This window comes from Hyposmocoma kahamanoa, unplaced genomic scaffold (genome assembly GCF_003589595.1).
Source record: "Hyposmocoma kahamanoa isolate Upper Pololo Valley unplaced genomic scaffold, ASM358959v1 86, whole genome shotgun sequence".
NCBI classification, from domain to species: Eukaryota; Metazoa; Arthropoda; class Insecta; order Lepidoptera; family Cosmopterigidae; genus Hyposmocoma; species Hyposmocoma kahamanoa.
The window spans coordinates 15,568,871-15,589,072 of NW_020654289.1; the positions used below are offsets into that span (position 1 = coordinate 15,568,871).

The 20,202-nt window shown below is 36.4% G+C and overlaps 1 protein-coding gene across 1 annotated transcript in view; it reads left to right on the plus strand.

The window, feature by feature from the left end:
* The first annotated feature begins 4,189 nt into the window (after positions 1 to 4,189).
* LOC113234828 overlaps positions 4,190 to 20,202 on the plus strand; it is a 29,282-nt gene continuing 13,269 nt past the window's right edge. The window contains exon 1 of the mRNA XM_026470335.1: positions 4,190 to 4,511. Coding sequence (XP_026326120.1) covers positions 4,494 to 4,511 — 18 coding nt within the window. The 5' untranslated portion in view covers positions 4,190 to 4,493. The remainder of the gene's footprint in view (positions 4,512 to 20,202) is intronic.

Consider the following 20,202-nt stretch of genomic DNA (forward strand, 5'->3'; position numbering starts at 1 on the left):
CGCCATTTAGAATCTTAAAAAAAAAAAGTGGGTAACAAAATTTTTTTTGTTGTGTATGTTTTTGGTGATGGTTTGTGACTGTAGTTGCGTTTGTGTTATTTATTTTATGCGGAGGGAGGGTGGGATAATTACACTGCATGAAAAACATTCAACACAAGCGCAGCTATTTTGCACGATTTAACCTTCATTGGGTTCGCGGAGTAGCAAATTAATTTACTTCCGTTTTTATTAACATGGACTTTCGCAAAGTAACGCCTGAATCTATTAATTATTTTTGTTTGTTTGCTTTACCATTGCTATATCAGCTACAAACTATTGAAGTATTTCTACTGAATTGGCGCACCATTGGTAAGGCCACATCAGCAAAATGACAATTTACGAATGAAATTAGTCAATTTTTTTTTTGGCTTCTTCTTATCGTATGGATGGCATAGGTACACTACCCTAATTGTGGCTTAGAAGTCAGCCACGCCGACCGCGTCACCAGTAGCCGCCATTAAATCTTCAAGCGTGCAGGTGAATTACACCGCGCAAACACTCCAGTTTAAAACTGTCCCAACCTGAACTAATTATCCTTACTCCTACCAACCTGAGTCTAAAGTTAAGTCTAAGTAAAATCATTTTTATTTCATAGGTGATCAAATTACGCTTGAAATTATCGTATTGAATAAAACAGCATTTTGTCACTCAAGTGTGCAGAAGCTGTATAATATAACTTTTAGAATAAAGTTTTTGTTTCGCTATAAGTTTTAAACCTCGTAAATGGATTGCAATTATGTACGCAATGCAAATTTTTAATATAATCCGATAGAAGCGTATACATTGCGATTTAAATGAGTTTGTGACTGTGTGAAGACGACTGTCAAATATAGTTTATTTTTATTTCTCGTATTAATGATATATCTGTCACTCTCGTTCATAAAAAAAATACAATTCTTAACATAAACTATATTTTCATAAATGTATACTGTGACGCTAGTGTAAGAATATTAATCTCTTTAAACTTATACGTAGGGCGCACTATGAGTTTCCGGAACTAGCCACTTACATAAACAATATTTAAAAAGTAATTACAACATTTGAAAATGGAACTCTTTGGCTGTAGAATACAGTTTGCTTCATCTGGCTGTCACTTGTTTTTACGTTGTGGCGTCATTTTAGAAATTAGTTGTCTACATCACCATGGATGTAAGTTGTGAAAATTTTCGTAGTATGATCTTTTACGACTTTAAATGTAATTGAACAGTTCAGCGGAGCTTCGTTCGGCTTCAAACTGCTTTTGGCGATGAAGCACCATGCAAGACGACTATTTATAGCTGGTTTGCAGAATTCAAACGCGGTCGTGTGAATCTCAGCCCGTGGTGGCCTTGGTGGCCCGTCCACTGCTGTGAACAACAAAAACATCGATGCTGTGCGCCCTATGATCAAAACCGACAGGCATGTGACATACCATGAGATTCGGACATCTTTAGGCATAGGCATGAGTCAAACACAATCAATACTACACAAACATTTGCGTGTGAAAAAGCTGTGCTGTCGGTGGATTCCACACAATTTGACTGAGGCTCAAAAAACGGATCGCGTCACTAGGTGCAATGCCATGCATATAAGATTCAACGAAGGGGGGTCAAATTTGGTGTGGGACATAGTAACAGGTGACGAAACATGGATTTATAGTTTCGATCCCAAAACAAAGCAGCAATCGAGCGTATGGGGTTTTCGAGATGAGCCGAAACCAACTAAAGTGACGAGCGTGCAAAGTTCCTCTAAGCGGATGATTGCTTCTTTTTTTAATAAAACTGGAGACGTGGCTACTGTTGCTTTGGAGAATCGTTGTACCGTGATAGTGATTGTTACACGACCATTTGTTTCCCGGAAGTTATTGACAAATTCCGTAAAAATAACTATAAACGCCATATCATCTTGCACAACGATAATGCCAGTTCTCACATGGCCAGACAGACAAATGAATTTTTGAAGGTGAACAACGTTGACCTGATGAGTCATCCCGCGTACAGTCCCGACCTGGCACCTTGTGACTTTATTTATTTCCAAAAATTAAGAACCAGTTACGCGGTCAACGATTTTCATCACCTGAAGAGGCTGTTGAAGGGTATGAAACATATGTTTCAGAGATTGTCATGGACGAGTAGCATAAATGTTTTTAAAATTGGTTCACTCGTATGAAAAAGTGCATTAACGCTAACGGAGAATATTTTGAGAAACAATAAATTCATTTCTGACCATTTATAGTATTTTTCTTATTCATTCCGGAAACTTATAGTGCGCCCCACGTATCTCAAAAACACTCTTCGCACTCTAGACTTTTAGATCGGCCATGGCAATTCGTGTCCAAGAGGAAAACTCTCAGAAGGCTGACGAAGGTAGATCGTACTTTATCGAGCCAAAGTGATTTTATTCGATGATTCATTAAACTAAGAAGCCTTATTATCAGTGATCGAAGTACTTGAGTTTATTTTTATTTAACTTGAGTAGATTAAAAATTGACGATCCTTTCTATAGAGCAACAAATGTAAACGACATCGAGTATCGCCGAACAAGTCGCCGTATGTCGTGAGTGTTGTGGGTCGGTTTAGTAACAACTCTAGTGCACAAATAAATAAGGAAAACCTACAGCTTGACTAAGTAGTTCTAGAAGTTTTCTTTTTAATTCAACCAGTGTCTTAAGAAAACCTGCGCGTTGGAGAAAGACGCGCGTTGGAGAACCCTCTTCTCCAGCAGGACCCGAACGTTATCCCGCTGAGAAGAGGATTATTTTATGAGGAACCATTTTCTTTTGTTGCTAAAGTAGTTTGTTGTACTTTTTATTAAATTCAGTACATTTCAAATAGTTTTTGTTTGGTTTGAAAAAAACGAAAGGAGCCTGTTTATGGCGCATTTATTCGACACGAATTTCATCGCGCTCACTCCGCGCGGCCGCCGCGCGGTCGAAGAGCGGAGTCCGCGTTGCCGCCGCGCAGCGATCGCGTGCGTCTAAGGCTCAACTCATACTGGCGCAAAGTTGAAGCGTCGCCACGCGCTATGTTTTTCGCCTATAGTATATTCATCTCTATTTTCCCATTATTAAGGTACATATTTGTGTTATTCAAATATGGAAACCGGCGTCGACGCGCGGAGCCGCTGGACTGCATCCAAGCGTCGAAGCGCGTCGCCGCGCGTCACTTGCGCGCAGTGAGGCGTCAGACGCCGACCACACTGTGATCCGGGCGCACTAAAGCGAGCGTCGCCGCGCGTCACTTGAGCGCAGTGAGGCGTCAGACGCCGACCACACTGTAATCCGGGCGCACTAAAGCGAGCGTCGCCGCGCGTCACTTGAGCGCAGTGAGGCGTCAAACGCCGACCACACTGTGATCCGGGCGCACTAAAGCGAGTGTCGCCGCGCGTCACTTGAGCGCAGTGAGGCGTCAGACGCCGACCACACTGTGATCCGGGCGCAGTGAGGCTTCAGACGCCGACCACACTGTGATCCGGGCACACTAAAGCGAGCGTCGACGCGCGTCACCAAGCGTTGTAGTTGAAAAACAGGACGCGACGCGACGCTTACTCTCATCTTAAAAGTAACTCGTTCCCAGAAGTAGGAGGTAATTATGTAATCTTTTTCTTTATCAAGTTTTTTACGTATAAATACTTAAGTGTTAGGGAAATCCTATAAATAAACTTAAAAACAGTCTTATTCAGTTTACAATAAAGTTAGTTTTAGATTTATTTAGGTATGTCAATGATACTTAAGTTGTTAATTTTAGGTAGTAAGGCAAGGATTTGAAGGGCTATGTCTCTTTTATGGCTGTTTTACATTAAGAAAATTTATGCTGTATGATTTATGTTTAGAATTTTGGCTTCTTTGTTATGGTAAATGGTATTGAGTTAATTTTAAATATTATTTGTGTTAATCGATGTGCTATTCAGTGTGTGTGTGTGTGTGTGGTAGCTAGTGAGTCTCGGTTGATTGATATAGTAAAAGTGGCACTTGAAACGAAATTAATTTAGGGAGTCCACATATGTCATAGACATCATAGAGCCTGTGGGAGAAAACTGGCCATAAAAAATCCATCAACCGTGATAAAACTAATGATTTTAAAAATAGACGGTAATCTAAATCAAATCGAGTACATCTGTATATTTGTGAAGCGAAAATGATGTTCTAATGGCAAAAGTTTTTATTTATCCCCACTTTGATGCACTATAAAACGTTATAAGTTGCTCTTAGGTTTGCCCACTAAGCCGGCTGACCAGTTACTTCTTGACTATTCAAGAAAAGAAGCATGAGAAACTTTCTGATTTGCTGGTATAGCGACCCGCCCAGTTGATGCCCCGCCTACTCTAGCTGGGCGGTTGACGCCAACGCTCCAAGTTTTTAAGCCAGTAAGCATTCAACCTTCGAAAAGGACGCGTTGCCAGTATAATATTCGGTCATAATTTTAATTTTTTTTGTATAAAGTGCGATAAGCTTTTGACGAGGAGACTGTTCCTAAATGCAAGCTGAATCCAAGGTGAGAATATATTTTATTTCATTTATGAACATCGCAATATAAATAAAGTTTACACAATTGTGAGAAGTTATAAAGTTTTGTGTAACTTTTTGGTGATATCAAAAGAAGCAGCTTGTATATAGTTATTACAGTTTAGACTCTGTAAAATTATATTTATTATTTTTGGTGAAGAATATACGAATTTCTGTGTAGTAATGTTAATTTTTGACAAATAAAAATTATATTTTTGGGTATGTTCTGAGCTAAAACTAGTGATAATGAGAATTGTTTGTAACTATGTTTATCATGTACTAGTTATAATTGTTTCTAATGCAGAATATACTTTATTTCCTTTTGATAGGTTTCTATAATTTGCGTCGGATGCAATGGTTGGATGTTTTACCTAAGTCATATTTTTGCATTTTAGAATTACATTTTATTTTGTACTGTAAAAATATGTCCGTAAAAAAAGCTGTATCGATAAATAATTATACTTACCCTTAACAACTTGCATTATAAAAGCAAATTATATAACCAAAAACTTTAAAACTTTTCATCAATTTTTCAAAAAGTAGAGCAAAAAAGCGCGCCGTGGACAGAAGGGAGGCAAATGTTCAATTAAATTATTAAACGACAGCTGCGTCGTCGGCTACCTAAAGGTTTAGTCATGATGCTCTGAAGTGGGTTGTGGTTCGATTACATCTTCTCCAAAAAATACATCCATGTTATTATTTTAAGTATTACGACTATTTTGATTTTGACGACCTCCGTGGTCGAGTGGCTTACACACCGGTTTACATAGTGTCATCATCTCTGAGGTTCGGGTTCGATTATCGGCCTGCTCAATGTAGAAAACTAACTTTTCTGTATATATCGTGTCTGGGAGTTTTTGATACCGTCGTTGTTTCCGACTTCCTACAAGTGCTTTAGTTACTTACTTTAGGATCAGAACAACGTTTGTGACGTTGTCTAATATTTATTTATTTAGTATATCGTCTGCTTAAAGGTAAAACCACATAAGTAACATTTTTCACAAAAAAAAACTCAAAATTATGTACCATTTGTAAGAAATTCACCATCTTTCTGAAGATAAAACTCATATTAAAAGTGAAGCTACTTCATTTTCCTTTTACAAAGGTTTCAATATTTTTTGTTCGACTGTCATAATAGCTCTCTTCTCATAAATATACAATAACCTGTCCTCGCAATGTCCTCCGTGGTTGGAACACTCTTTGCAGTGATTTTCGTACTTTTTTCAATTACTTAGGGAGATAAATACACCTTCTCTCACCTTCATTCTTTCAAATAATCAATAGCTTAGATGAACCTGCGCCATTGAGTCATCTTCAAATCATGTATCACTAAATGATTACCTACTTGCTTGATTCTTGAACGAAAATATCGTGATGAAACCTGATCGTTCGCTTGGAGAGGTCGAAAATGCTTTGAGAAGAACAAAGAATTAAATAGTACCTAAGCAGTTGCTACAAGACTTATGGAAAAAAATTACTACCAGCCATCTTTTATTTTCATATTTTTTAGTATTTACGTATTTTAATTGTGAAATATGATTGGGCTGGACACGTCTGTCGCATGCATCCAGAGAGATAAGCTTACACAGCCGCTTGGTGCGTGCCGGAGAACGGCCAGCGACGACGAGGCCGACTAAGAAGGTGGGATGACTTGGACGCGTATATCAGGGACTGACCTGATATTGCGTCTTACCGAAAGTCGAGAGGAGAGGCATTTGCCCAGTGGAACACGACAGGCTAATTAAAAAAGTCAAGTACAAATGAGGAAACCTGCTTTGAACCAGTTTACTTTGGTCTGAATCCTGGCCTGAGATGAGTCCTGTGTCCGGTAGTTTTTTTTCTGTGATACTAAGTGATGGGACGAACAAGTCGTGCGCCTGATGGTAAACGACACGCCTGTCCATAACACTTGCAGTGACACTTTAAAACGCAAAGATTTGACTGAAGTGCACTGCCTCTGCGCCCATTACCTTGAGACATAACTTGACAAGTCCCATGTGCCTGTAATTTCATCAGCACCCTTACCGTTCAAACCCGGAACGCAGTAATGCGAACATTACTGCTTGGCGGCAGAAATAGGTAAGGTGGCAGTACTTCACTGGACGAATTCTTTCACAAGGAGCTCTACTCATATACATATATATGGCTGGTACATATATGGCTGGTACATATATGGCTAGATGATTATTTACCATGGTGTTCTTCTTCTTTTGCTGTCGATACTTCTTTTCTTCTCTTCTTTTCTTTTCTTTTCTTTGTTTTAAGACTATAATTGCCTTTGAATAGTAGACCCGTACATTTTATAAGTAAGTATAAAAATTCTCCAGAGTGTTAATAATAACAAAAGATAAAAATTAGATCACCGGCGGTATGCAAATGAGTTGAAATGCTAATTTCCGTGGGAGAGCGCGTCAAACTTTTTAATCTCATGTGACGTCATCCCCCGCCTGGCACTGTTGTCACAGGGATGATTGAAAGCGGCTCATTTGTATTTTTATTACTTTTTAATTTTTTCCATTTTCTCGAGTGCTCGCAACTTTTCGTAAATTTTAGTAATGATGGTGTTTGTTTTCTTTGAAAAGATGTTTGGATACGTCGTCTTTGTCCTGCATTTGGAACGCGTACTTAACTCACTTGTAATATAGAGTTGTATATTATAGGTAAACTATATATGGTAATAAAAATAATGAATTAAATTATTAGACAACATCACGTACGTTGCTCTAATTCTAAAGTGAGTAAGTAAGTAAGTGCTTTACTAGCACTTGTGTTATGGAAATCGGAAACAACGAAAACGGAAGACTCTCTATATAGGAACTTCGTACTCTGTAGATGACGTAAAACTCTTAAAATTTGTTTTTATATTTACTATTTCAATAGTTTTCTTGTATTGTATCATATTTCATTTATAGTTAGTTACATGAAAGCTCCCTACATTTGCGTACGACACGGTCATTGATGTGTCAATCAATGTAACGTTATACCCTACAGATGTACTTGTAGGTACATCTCCATTGTTTGACGATACTGTTGCATGGAAGTTGCATATAGCATTGTTTGTTTGTTGGGTCGTGATAATGAAAAGGGTTCGTCATCATGTAGGATAGGTTATCATGTGTCAGTTTTAATTGTTTCTTTGGCAAAATAGAGCTTATTTCCTTACGATAGGTTTAGTGTTACTTTTTTAGGATTTTTTAATATGTCCCTATTATAGATTTTTCAATTCGTAAAAAATATGTCCATAAGAAAATCAGTACTGATTAATAATCAATTTCCTAGTGGTACTCTTAACAAATTATACTGTAGTACTAAATTATACATAAAATCTATCGATCAATGAAGAATGTTGAATTCATATAATTTAAAAGTCCTAATTTTACTTTCTAGTATTTAAGCTTTTATTGTCTTTTTTACCTTACCTGTATATTATCAAAAAAGAAATAATTTCGATTTAAATCGAAAAAAAAAGAAAGTTGATGGTTTTCGAGTGTATACAAAAATATATAATTTAAAGTGACTATTTTAGAATTTCACTTTGACGCGAGGCTGATTGCTTCGTAGTCTTCAAATGTAGAGTTTACTTTAATGTTTGTTTTTTGTATGTTTAAGATGTTTCATTAATGATGATGATAAAGATGATGAATTTTTTTATACATTTTTTGAGAATATTATTTGTAAGAAACGAAACCATTTTTTTCTTATATAAATCACATAATTTGTTTTTTTGTAAACAAACCAACCTCTTGACCTTTTATTGGTCCCATGATCATGGCTGACACAATTTTAATGTAATTTGTAATTCGAAATCGCCTGCCCGTATATGGTTCGAGTTTATTGTTATACAATGTACAAAAACAAGGAATGATTATGAAACCTTTCGTGGTGTGACATTTTTGTCGCCTCACCATTTGCGACATGCCGAATTTTTGTCACGGTGCGCAATTATAGCCCACAAATATAGGGCGGCGGCATTTACGGATTGTACCCCTCGGTGTCGATTGCGTATTTGCGGTTTTACTTGTGTTGATTTTGGATAGAGATTAACAGAACAAATTCAGATAGGGGCTAAGTTTGATAATGATAGTCTTTGTTCGCTTTCAAATCTTACGCCATATCATACTTTTTTGTTTATTCATTATATGTATATCTAACTAGCTTTGGTTTAGTATTGCTTAACCTTGAAGGAAATACAATACCTAGTATCTTACGACTTTTTTTATTCTTTATTTATTTATTGAGCATTGGCTATAGAGCCATCAGTTTAAAAGGGTAACAAGTAATTAAGAAACTTAAAGCGTAATACACTTAAGTAAAAAATTAATTCGTGTAAAAACTATAACTATAAAAACCCGCTATGTTTTCATACTCAAAGACTTCTAGAACATAGATATAGTTGTTATATATATAGTTATATATACATAGATATAACATAGATATAGTTTTTTTAATGAGGTTCTTCTCTTAGAGGATGAAAAAAAAAGGAATAGTCTAATAAGTGTTCTTGAACCGGATGGACCTAGCGACATTTTATTCTACAACAAAACAAATTATAATTTGTAACAAAGTATTTAAAACGTTAGTGTGCAAAGGCGAGCTTATCCCATGGGATTTCTTGCAATCAACATTTAATGTGTGTGATTTCAGTGGGTTTTTTGTTCATTTCGTCATAATAGAATTGGTCAATGATTACATGCCTTGTCTTTAGTATTCGTGTTGTGGTAACATACCAATAGGAATGCTCTACCTCACTGCTAGTAGGTATTTGTTTAATGTTCCGTCAAACATATCATTTTGGATGAATAACAGTAGAGTCTATTTTTTATTTTAATAACTAAAAAAATGGTGTCATTTCACAAATATAAAATTACTTACTTCTTTTTATATTTGTCCAAAACTATAGCACCCATCACCCCCGTCGACATTTAATATGAGGTTACGAACTAATATCCTCACAAAGGGGTTCATAACTCACCCCCGCTTTTTACTACTCGATAATTTGATTCACCGCGTGTGACGGCTGCAGTTCCCAAAATGTAATTATCCGATTGTAGGTGTCGAATTCTTTTAGTGGCTGAATAATAAAATTGTCTGGGGCATACATGGTAAAAGTATACTACTGTTCCGATACTATATATAGTATCGGAACATTCGGTACATTCGGTAATAAATTAGCCAGCGCTACTCTTTGTACAATGTGGTTTGATACTTCCTTATCAAACTCAACGAAATGCGTAGATATGGTCTTGGAAACGATGACAATACTGTTTTAAGATTACACGGGCCCAAAAACTTGTGATTTCCCTACAAAAAGAGTCCAACTTTCTCAATAATTTTTTCAAGGTAATGAAATATACTGAAAAACCACAACCCTAGGAAAAATAATGAATTATTTAAATTAAAAAGTTGTATCTGCAAATCTATCAGATTATTGGCATGAAAACATTTCCACGAGTAATTTTTACATTTTGTCAAAAATTTGTTTTAAACGGCCTTTCAAACTAGGCTGTCTTGCTCATGGGTGTATGAGCATGTTCTGGTGTCACGGATGACAGGAATAGTGTTAATGTTATCAAATTCCCAGGCCGGGAGAAATCTTTGTATGGCCTACCAGGAGGCTTCCATATAACTCGTTTCCTACCGGCTTGCCGAAAAATTTCTACGTATTATCAAAAGTCTGTACTCTAGACGACGCGCATACCCCACGACTTAAAAAACCTATTTTCAAAATATTCAATTTAAGTGTTGCATGGCGCTTTTTTAACTGTAAAAGAAATTTTGTTAAGGAAATGTAACTATTTTCAAAGGTTTGTTTAAAAACACAAATATACGCGATTTAAATCCGGAAAAATAGTTTCTTTTCCTATGTGTAACGATCGCGAAAACCTAAGAACTCGATAAATTTTGTTAAGGTTAGTGTTTTTTTGTTGTGGACCGGCTTTACCAACGATTATTTTCACGCCTCGCCACTGTGGCCTACAATTATTTATCTCGTGAGTTTGGGTGTAATTTGTGGTTGTCTATGTGTGTGTCCATGGCACCCGCCATACGGGGTTTCCCTAATGCAAAAAAAAGAAAGAAGCCTAATTCGGCTGTACGGCCTGGAAAAATAATTATGTTAAAATTAAGACTCCTAAGTACATTGTGAGACACAGAATGGGTAAAGTATGACTAGTAAACTTGTTTTTGTTGCCAAATGCTAGAAAACAATGTGACGACAATTTAATTTAATTTTTTTTTATAATATCAAGTGACGGGATGAGCAAGTCATGCACCTGATGGTAAGCTACATGCCCGTCTATAACAGTTGCAGTGCCACTCAGAGCTTTAAATCGCAAAGATCTGAGGGGCACTACCACTGCGCCGTTACGGGCGCAGTGGTAGAATTATGATAGAGGAGTGCAGTGTAAAGGGTCTGAAACATTAGTTTTTTTGAATAAACAAAAACGTGATTAGAGCAAATTTAAACGTGATTAGAAAAAATAGTATAATTTCTAAAACCATTTTGTTGCAATTTATAATACTTTTGTAAACACTTTATGATTCCGGGATGTTGGGACAACAAAAATATGACTTTTTGTTGTCCCAACATCCCGGTTGTAAGACATCTTTAACTTGTGATATCATGTATGACAACAAGTTTGCAGAATTATTTAACTAATTAAAACTTAAACAATGTTGTCGACCTACTTGGTGGAATGGTCGCCATCTCTGAGGTCCCGGATTCGATAATCGGCCGGGTCAATATAGAAAACTAGCGTTTCTATATTATCTCGGGTCTGGGTGTTTGTGGTAAAGTATATATAAACAATTTGAAACATATGAAGTTAAATTACTAATCATCACTTCCGTCAAGGGTGAATGAAAATAACGAAATTCGTACCTGGAAGTTTCAAGTATTTTAAGATGTCCCCTACCCTACCCGCATTGGGCCAAATGTAGTGGACTATGGCACAAAGATACTTAAGAGACTCATAAGTGCCCGTATATGAGATGATGGTAATATAAGAATATCAGTTGGTAGGAATGGTAACCACGGTCAGGCAACAGTCACTGGTACGAGTCCAGTTGGATCGAAGGAATTTTCTTTGTGTTTGTTCGATCTTTGTATGAATAATAATAACATGGAGTATTTTTCCAAAAAAATATATGAACGTCATTAGTGAAAAATCTTCATATTCAACAAAAATAAATATAGTCAAGTCAATAATGCCAAACCAGAATCAGATAGAATCAAATGTGTGTAGGCATGTGTACATTTTGTTACTAAGCTTATAGTTTTGTAAGACTGAATTAATTTTCTTTACGAAACTTTCTGTTCTTGATAATAATAAACGACAAAGGAAAGGGAGACCGTTTTAATCACAATTAGTAACAATAAAAGTTGTTTGGGGGGAATTAATTAGCATCAGAAACGAAGGTGGTTTCTTTGGGCTACGGGCTTATTCTGAAAAGGGTTTTCGATTCTTGCCGTTTTTTTGACTGTTGCGACTGGTTGTGGCGCTTACTTTGTGCATGTGTTTCTTAATTTCATTAGTCTTTTATTTTTATTTTTTATGATACCAAGTGTGGGGACGAACAAGTTATGTGCTTGGGGTACGCGACATAGATTTTGCAGTGCCACTGAAAGCTTTAAATCGCAAAGAGGGGACACTGTGCCTTTCGCTCTGAGACATAAGTTGCTTGTGATTTCACCACTACCCTTAACACTTCCAAATTGGAATGCAGTAACACTCATATTATTGCTTGGCGGTATAAATAACTACCTATTATAGGGTGGCAGTACTCGCCTGGACGAACTCTTTCACAAGGAGCTCTACTTATTGCTACTAATATAAGTGGCGTGATTTTATATTTAAGAAACATGATAATAATAGTTTTATAGTAATGTTATATACACTTAAAATATTGAGAGTTTTTTAACAATTACTTACTAAGAACGGTAACCAACCATTGCGTTCTTTCCTTTTCATTTGGTTATAAATCTTTACAAAATTTGTATTAATTTCATCTAGCTGCATCAGAATAAGATACCAGTTATTAATCTGTCCCCCGATCGTAAAGCTCATCCCTGTCGTCAAATCGTCTTTTCAAACAAATAAAACTCTGCTTCAGCGGCTTTCGGCTTAACTCAAGTTTTCACCGTCAAATTAGCTCACCGGGTTGTCGGAAATGATTTGTTGAATTGCTTCTTCGAATAAGGATTAAGATTAATGCCTTAAAATTGAAGACAATAATAGTAAAATGATTAATTTGTCTATTTTGCAATCCTATACAGGTGTTATTCATTAATGTAACACGCTTACGTTATTATTTTCCTTTCATTTTCTACCATTTATTTACATAGGTACTAATATCTATTACCGGTATGTACAGTATGTGTATAGTATTAAGCTACGTATGACTAGTGTGGCTTTTATGTGACACATTTGATGTGAGTATTTAGCAGCAGTAGAGCTCGCTGTGAAAGATTCCGTCCAGGGAAGTACTGCCAAGCAGTAATGTTAGCAGGTTTTGAAGGGTATTGGTAAAATAACAGGCACTTGAGTCTTGTCAACTTATGTCTCGGGTTGATAGGCGCAGTGGCAGTGCCCCTCAAATCTTTGCTATTAAAAGCTCGGAGTGTAGCTTACCATCAGGCGCACGACTCGTTCGCCCCGTCACTTGATATTATAAAACAAAAATATATTAATGAAACACATTGAGAATTAAAATTTATAATTGCATAATTATCTATAACTCGGAGCCTTGGTTTAAAGTCACATGTGGTCATACGTCAAAAGTCATTTTATCACAGGAGTGATAAAAATAATACAATTAAATGAAACGAATTATGTAGGTACAGGTATACATATGTTTAGTTTTATTCTACTATTTAAACATAAAAAGGTTTTGGCTAATTTTGTTCGTACAATCTTCTAAATCTCTCTTCTGAAAAGCTGTCCTTTTGCTGATACGGCCTTATTGCACCAAACTTGCGAATTGGTATTACCATTGTTATCCAGTTTAGACACTGACATTTAATTTAACTTGAAACAAGTAAACGTTAGGTAACATTAACCATTTTGAATAAGAAACAATTTACCATCCCAAAAGCCACCGGATATGTCTCAATAAAATGGCGCCAGACGCCATATTGTTTTACGCGGATTAATGGCGGCGTTTCCTGTCGTCTCTGAAAGAATAGCGCTAATTAATCAAAAGTCGCCTTCGCTGATTTCCATGGAGACTTTCGTGGAGTTAGTTCCTTCATGGGACTAGTTCAGTACAAAAATAAGACAGTATAAGTTATAATTAACAAATCTAAAAGCGATTAGGTTTCTTGTGTTGAATTTCCCTTTTCGTAGTCTATCTAGCTTGAATCGCCTTGAGTGTTTAATGGGTGTATTTCAATGGGTCTATACAATGGGCACATTTTGACATTTTGTGTTTGTCTAAAATATTCAATCAACAATTTGGAATATTATATTTGACGGGAGACAATTTTGTCTTCCTCAAGCAGATCCGACATAAGTTTCTTCGTCCAATACAACCGTTTACAAGGATCTCCCTTGGAGTTGTTCTAATGGTCTCTTTTGTAATAGGACAATTTGCGGATTGAATTTTTGTTTGTCGTCTCCGGTTTCGTTTTTATTAGGGATCTCCCGCTGTAATCCCTCGTTGATTAATGTTTGTCCCGCTGTTGAAACGCTTTTGAGTCTTCTCAACTCTTTTCAACTACTTATTTTGTTCAACGGGATTTATTTCTACATTGGCGTTATTAAATTTGAAATAAAGCAATTAAAGTTGTAATTAGGAACTGTAGTACCGGTATGACGTAATGATGTCACTAAAAGTTCAAATATGTCGTACAGTGTATGGCGAATTTTAGTCTTCAATACTAGAGGATGTTTCAACGTGATATTTTCTACCTAATGATCGTAGTCTTCTTAATTAAAATCTTTAGTGTCTAGTAGTACTATAGGTAGAAAAAACTATGCAGCAAACCGTAGATATGCTTATAAATGCATGAATTGGAGGACTTCGAGAAACAGTTTCAAAGTTGTTATACCTATACAGTACTACCGCACCTGTTTTCGTACGATTTACAGCGTCTAAGAATCCACAATATTGCCATGGTTTTATTATGCGCCAGATTTACGAGGACAAGTTTTTAATATTTATGGCAGCGCTATAAATCCCCCTCGATTCAGAAGGGTTACTTCTTGCGGGTAAGAATCAACAAGTAAATATTGTCACTTGTGCAATATATAATATATTTTTAAATTTAGACATTTATAATTTGACATAGATTCGTTAATACGTTTGGAATTAAACTGTATTTATTATATTTGTAACTGTATTATCTAATTTTGATACAAAGCAATATAAAATTTTTAAAAGGGAAAGAATAGGAAAATTTGCCATACTGCAAAACTGTTTAGGTGAGAGCATTCTCTTCAATACGTGTGGTCCGTATGGGTTTTGTATAGGTGGTCTAATTGAGAAGAATATAATAGTATTGCGGTTACACAACGCGACTTTTGGCAGCGATATAAACACGCGTTTGTGAATCGCACGATTGCATCGTGACACTTGCATTTTATAGGCGATTGCATCGACGCAAACGCGTGATTGGATTGATGCAAATGCGCTGTTAAAACCGCCGTGTGTAACCGCTCTTACTTTTGTGTTAGTGTTTTAAACAATTTGAATTTAAATTACTGAAAAGGAAACTATTATATATTTAAATGAAGATGTTCCGATAACTCTCAAAGTGTGTCACAAATGGAAATCAATTAGCAACTTCACCCTTCCAAGTTTAACGCATCATAAATCATCTACATTGCTATGTACCGTTGCCGCGGGCTCGCTCAATTGTCTTAAGATTGTCCCGGCACTCACATTAATTTCTAGACGTCTGCCAATGACTTACTATCACGTTATTACTTTCATTGGCCAGTGATTCTCAACTCATAGACGGTACTAAGAGAAGTTAAGGATGATAGCGATTGATAACTAACTAAAACCAGAAAGATGCTGAAGAACTTGAAGATTTTAGAAAGACATTTCATAAATTTAATTTTTAGTTTTTAGATTTTTTTTTATTTTTTTTTTTTTTATTGCGACTCGACAAAATGACTGCACCGCGCCTGATGGAAAGTGCGAATACAGTCCAGAGATGAGAGTAACGGATGGAAAACACAAATATCTTCACTCCGTCACTATCATTTTGCCGGTCTGGCCAAATGCACTGGATGTACACCAACTGATCCCTGAACGCGATTCGCAAAAGCGTTTCACTGTGGAGGGTTTTCCGCCGTGTGTACTGTGGTCGCTATCCAGTCGGCACAGAGCCTACCACAATGCTAAGCAGATGGACACTTGTGACGCCCTCGGTCGCCTCTTACGACCCCCACGGGCATGTATGGGGAGGCGACAATGTATTCTTAAGCCGTCGCCCCACGGCTAAAATCTCAGTTCTCTAGATTCTCAGTATTTTGGTCAGAGTTCTTTTCAAAATGGTTCATTGTTTTGGTTGTTGGTTGGTAACTCAAAGAAAACTTCTTCGATCCGACTGGATTTGACGTGCGTTTGTCGCGCTAACATGGCTACCGCTTTGCCAACTGAGCTATGGATCTAGTCATCAGATGTTACGAATTTCACCATGTGCTTGTTGCGGTTTATTGGGATTAAGCGGCTTTTTTTACCGTGGCTCCACCTATGAGAAACTTGTGAAAGTCTGTTTGAAGGAATTTTTGTTTGTGTTTGTTTCATCTTTGTATCAGCTACAAACTATTGGAGTGTTTTACAAAAAAGGTTGATATTGAATAAAATAATATAGTAATTATTATTATAAATATTAATTATTATTTAAAAAATTATGTTTATCTGTTATAAAAACCGCAATTTACTGAACTTTCTCTATTTTTTTGTTTATTTAATTATATAACAAAGTTGAGACTCTACGCTGCTTGCAGTATTAGCGCACGGAAGAAAGGGAAGTGGGGGAGGGAGGGGGATTAAGATTTACCCAAGCGTCGCTTTAACAGGAGATATGCCGCGATGAGATTTCAAGGTATTCCGATTATCATCGTACCATTGTTCAGTGGTTGCTAATTCTGAACAGACAATTGTTATAGACAGGCGTTTAGTGTTTGATAAGATGGAACGTTGTGCGAATTGTAATATAAACTTAGATATAGAACAGCCTTAAAGTTTGAACAAAATTATAATAGGTATATTTCTTATTTAATACATTTTTGTCTGTTTGTTTTTTTCGTTATACCTTTCTTAGAGAACCCTTTCTCCAACACTGAACTCAAAACTGGTATAATGATAGCATTAAAATAAATTTCAAACAAAAATTGTAATTAAGAGTCGATACGACCTCAAATGGCTTCGGTTGATTCCGCATAACAGTCAGTGTTGAATCACCTACTTTGGAAAAAATATGTAGTGAAATTGAGGATGTACACTGATTAGTATACGGTGTGAAAACACGATTCCTAAAACTTTGTACAATAGAAAAGAAACACAAACTTACCTCGAAATGTTACAAGAAAACCGCTGCATTCAATTAAAAATATCAATGAATTTTTTTATATCAACTGAACTAAATAGAACACGTATAGTATACGATGTACATTTTTCAAATGACTTTAATTTCGATTGTAAAAAAATAAATTCTGAAATAAAGCTAGTGTCCTTACCGAACCAATTTAGTAGCGAAAAATTTGAATTTGCACGCAACGTGCATATACTTATTATATCTCTAAAATCTCCGCTAAAATCTTAGCATCCATTGCGGAATGGTTCCCCTAATAACTCAGCCATCAAGCCAGGATGGCACTCGCAGTCTGTTTGATGTGCTACGACAGTTCTACGGTGGAGCTACGAATTGCGCTACGCTCAATAATACAGAATTGAAATGATTTGTTTTGGAATGTTGAAATGCTTTTGGTAACTGTCAATTTTAACAGTATATTCTATTTTCAAACTTAAGCTTTTTAACATGTGAAATGGTTGCCAATACCTTATTTAAAAAAAACACCCATACATATTTCTCGTGATTGTTAGTATCAAAAATATTAAAATTCTGCTTAAATCCAGTCGAATGACGTAATATAAAAAGCAAATTAGATTTTCTTAAATCCATGGCACCCTGTGGTTGAGTACAATGGAAGTGTGTCTGAATGATCCCTCCCCGTGGGTAAATATGAATCACTTAACAGGAGGGTATGAGAATTGTCCGCTTGGAATTATTATCTGTGTATTAATAAATGTGATGTACTGCTATAATATTTTTATTATATATTAGGTATTCTAAACGAAACGGGTAACCGCGTAAGGCGTAAGACAGGCCAGTGGCAATAATTTATTTATTTACTTTGTTCAGGGTCAAAAACATGTCAATTCAACTCAAAGCCCAAAAAAACTTGATAAGCTCTTGACTATACTACTTACATTAACAATATGAAAACTAAACATGTAATAACAAGCTCCATACATGGCAAGATTTGTCTTCACGGTCAATCGCCACGATAATCTTATCAATCCGTCGCTACCCTCTGGTGTTAGTTACTCCCCAAGTGTTAACGACATAAACATGCACTATCGATTCGTCGTTTCTATCAGTCTGATACGACGGATTTTGAAGACAAATCGTTCCTTAAATGCCATACTTGTGATAGTCGATAAGGGTTGAGTCAGCCGTTTTTTTATAATATCAAGTGACGAGACGAACAAGCCGTGCGCCTGATGGTAAGCTACACGCCTGTCCATAACAGTTACAGTGCCACTCAAAGCTTCGAATCGCGAAAATCTGAGGGGCACTGCCACTGCGCCCGCTACCCTGAGACATAAGTTGACAAGTCCCATGTGCCTGTAATTTCACCAGCACCCTTACCCTTCAAAACCGGAACACAGTAATGCTAACATTACAGCTTGGCGGCAGAAATAGGTAAGGTGGCAGTACTTCCCTGGACGAACTCTTTCACAAGGAGCTCTACTGCTTACAAAAAATTTTGTTTTGTCAGCTTAGTGTTGCCGGTTGTGTAACAAATTTTTGGCAGATAATACCTAGGTAAGAACTGTTGTTTAAATGCATTTTAAATGCCTTACTCAAATGATAGCAACTCAAATAAAGTTATATTCGTTGCTGCTATTTGATGCTCATTTTACATAAAAGGGATCATATTGCATAAGCGTGTTCGCGGCGCATTCGCCAAGTCTGTGCGCACCCTCAGGTACCTTTATAAATGTTTTGTAATTGTTCACTTCACTTTTTAAAAAAATTTCATCTCTCGATTATTACGACTCGCTCATTTACCTCCTCTCCCTTACAAGTGGCGCCTGCGGGTGTTCCATTTTTATATGCATACATATTGTATTGTGTTGTATTATAGGGATGTAAATCGAGTATGTGTGAAGGCTTCCTGCTGTCACTTACCTCGTTATTATTATTACGACTGTCGGCTCTATAGTCTGAAAAGACTAGTAGATATTTGGTATAACATAGTATAAGTATTAGAAAAATGTTTGTCATTAGTTTCAAAACAAACATAATGTGATAGTCAATTCAAGAAATAAAAGTGAAGATCGTTTGTAAAATTGATACAGGCATTCAGAAATTAGGAGTTAGAAAGAAACAGCTACACTCGTTCGTGATATCATAAACTTAATGGCGTCATGCAAACTACATAGTAATGGTAGTTTTGTTAAAAAAGGGCTGAACATTCCTCAAGCACTGAACTCGCACCCTTGGTGTACTAAGGCCACAACTGCAAAAATGATAGCTTTTCAGGAGAGCGAGGGATTTTCTATGAACGAAATTAATATCGATTAATTCTCTTCTTTTTAACCTTAAATATGAGAGTAATAAAATTTCACATTTACGTATCTTGTTTCATGTAGTTCTTATTATTTTTAAGGCTTTCATATGATAAAAGCTTACCACGTATATAATTATATAGTTATGTAGTTAAGTTAGTAGATCATATGTGGCTTATTATACAAAGAAGAGTACGAACTAACCATTAATATCTCTGGTGTTAGACGAGATGTTAGTAGCCGTAGAGTTCGTGCTGGGAAATACTACTACCTTACTTAATTCTGCTGCTTAAGCAGTAATGCTCACATTACTGCGTTCCGATTTTGATATCATAAAAAAAGCATCGAAAAACTGAATTTTTATTTTGTCTTTACCGTATCCAGCAATGTTTTGTGCTTATATACCCCATTATGAGTACACGTAACTATTCAAAAGAAAAGGGTTTTCGGTTAAAATAATTACAATCAAAGGTGGACGAAAGGAGTCGCCCCACATGACGTATCGTTTCCTTAACCTTACCTACTACCTTTCCTGAACGTCTGGGACACCCTAGGCAAACAATCGGCGAGGACCCCTACGCCGACTAACAAATCCTTTCACCACGATGGCAAGCATTATAATATATATCATCTATACGACAAGGAGAAGAAGACAGTGAAAGTATTAGTTTTTGTAGACAGTTAGGTATTCTGTCTCGATTTCCGTAGTTGTAGATAAACATAATTTTTCCAACAAACATCCAAATTTCTCCATATCTATGAGTTTCTCCCTTCCAATGTTATAGGCAAAAACGAAAGATAGGCAGTGAAATAAAAGCTGTCCACTGCAGCCTTCACGGGTGCGGCGGCAGAAGACAATGGCTTCACCGGCT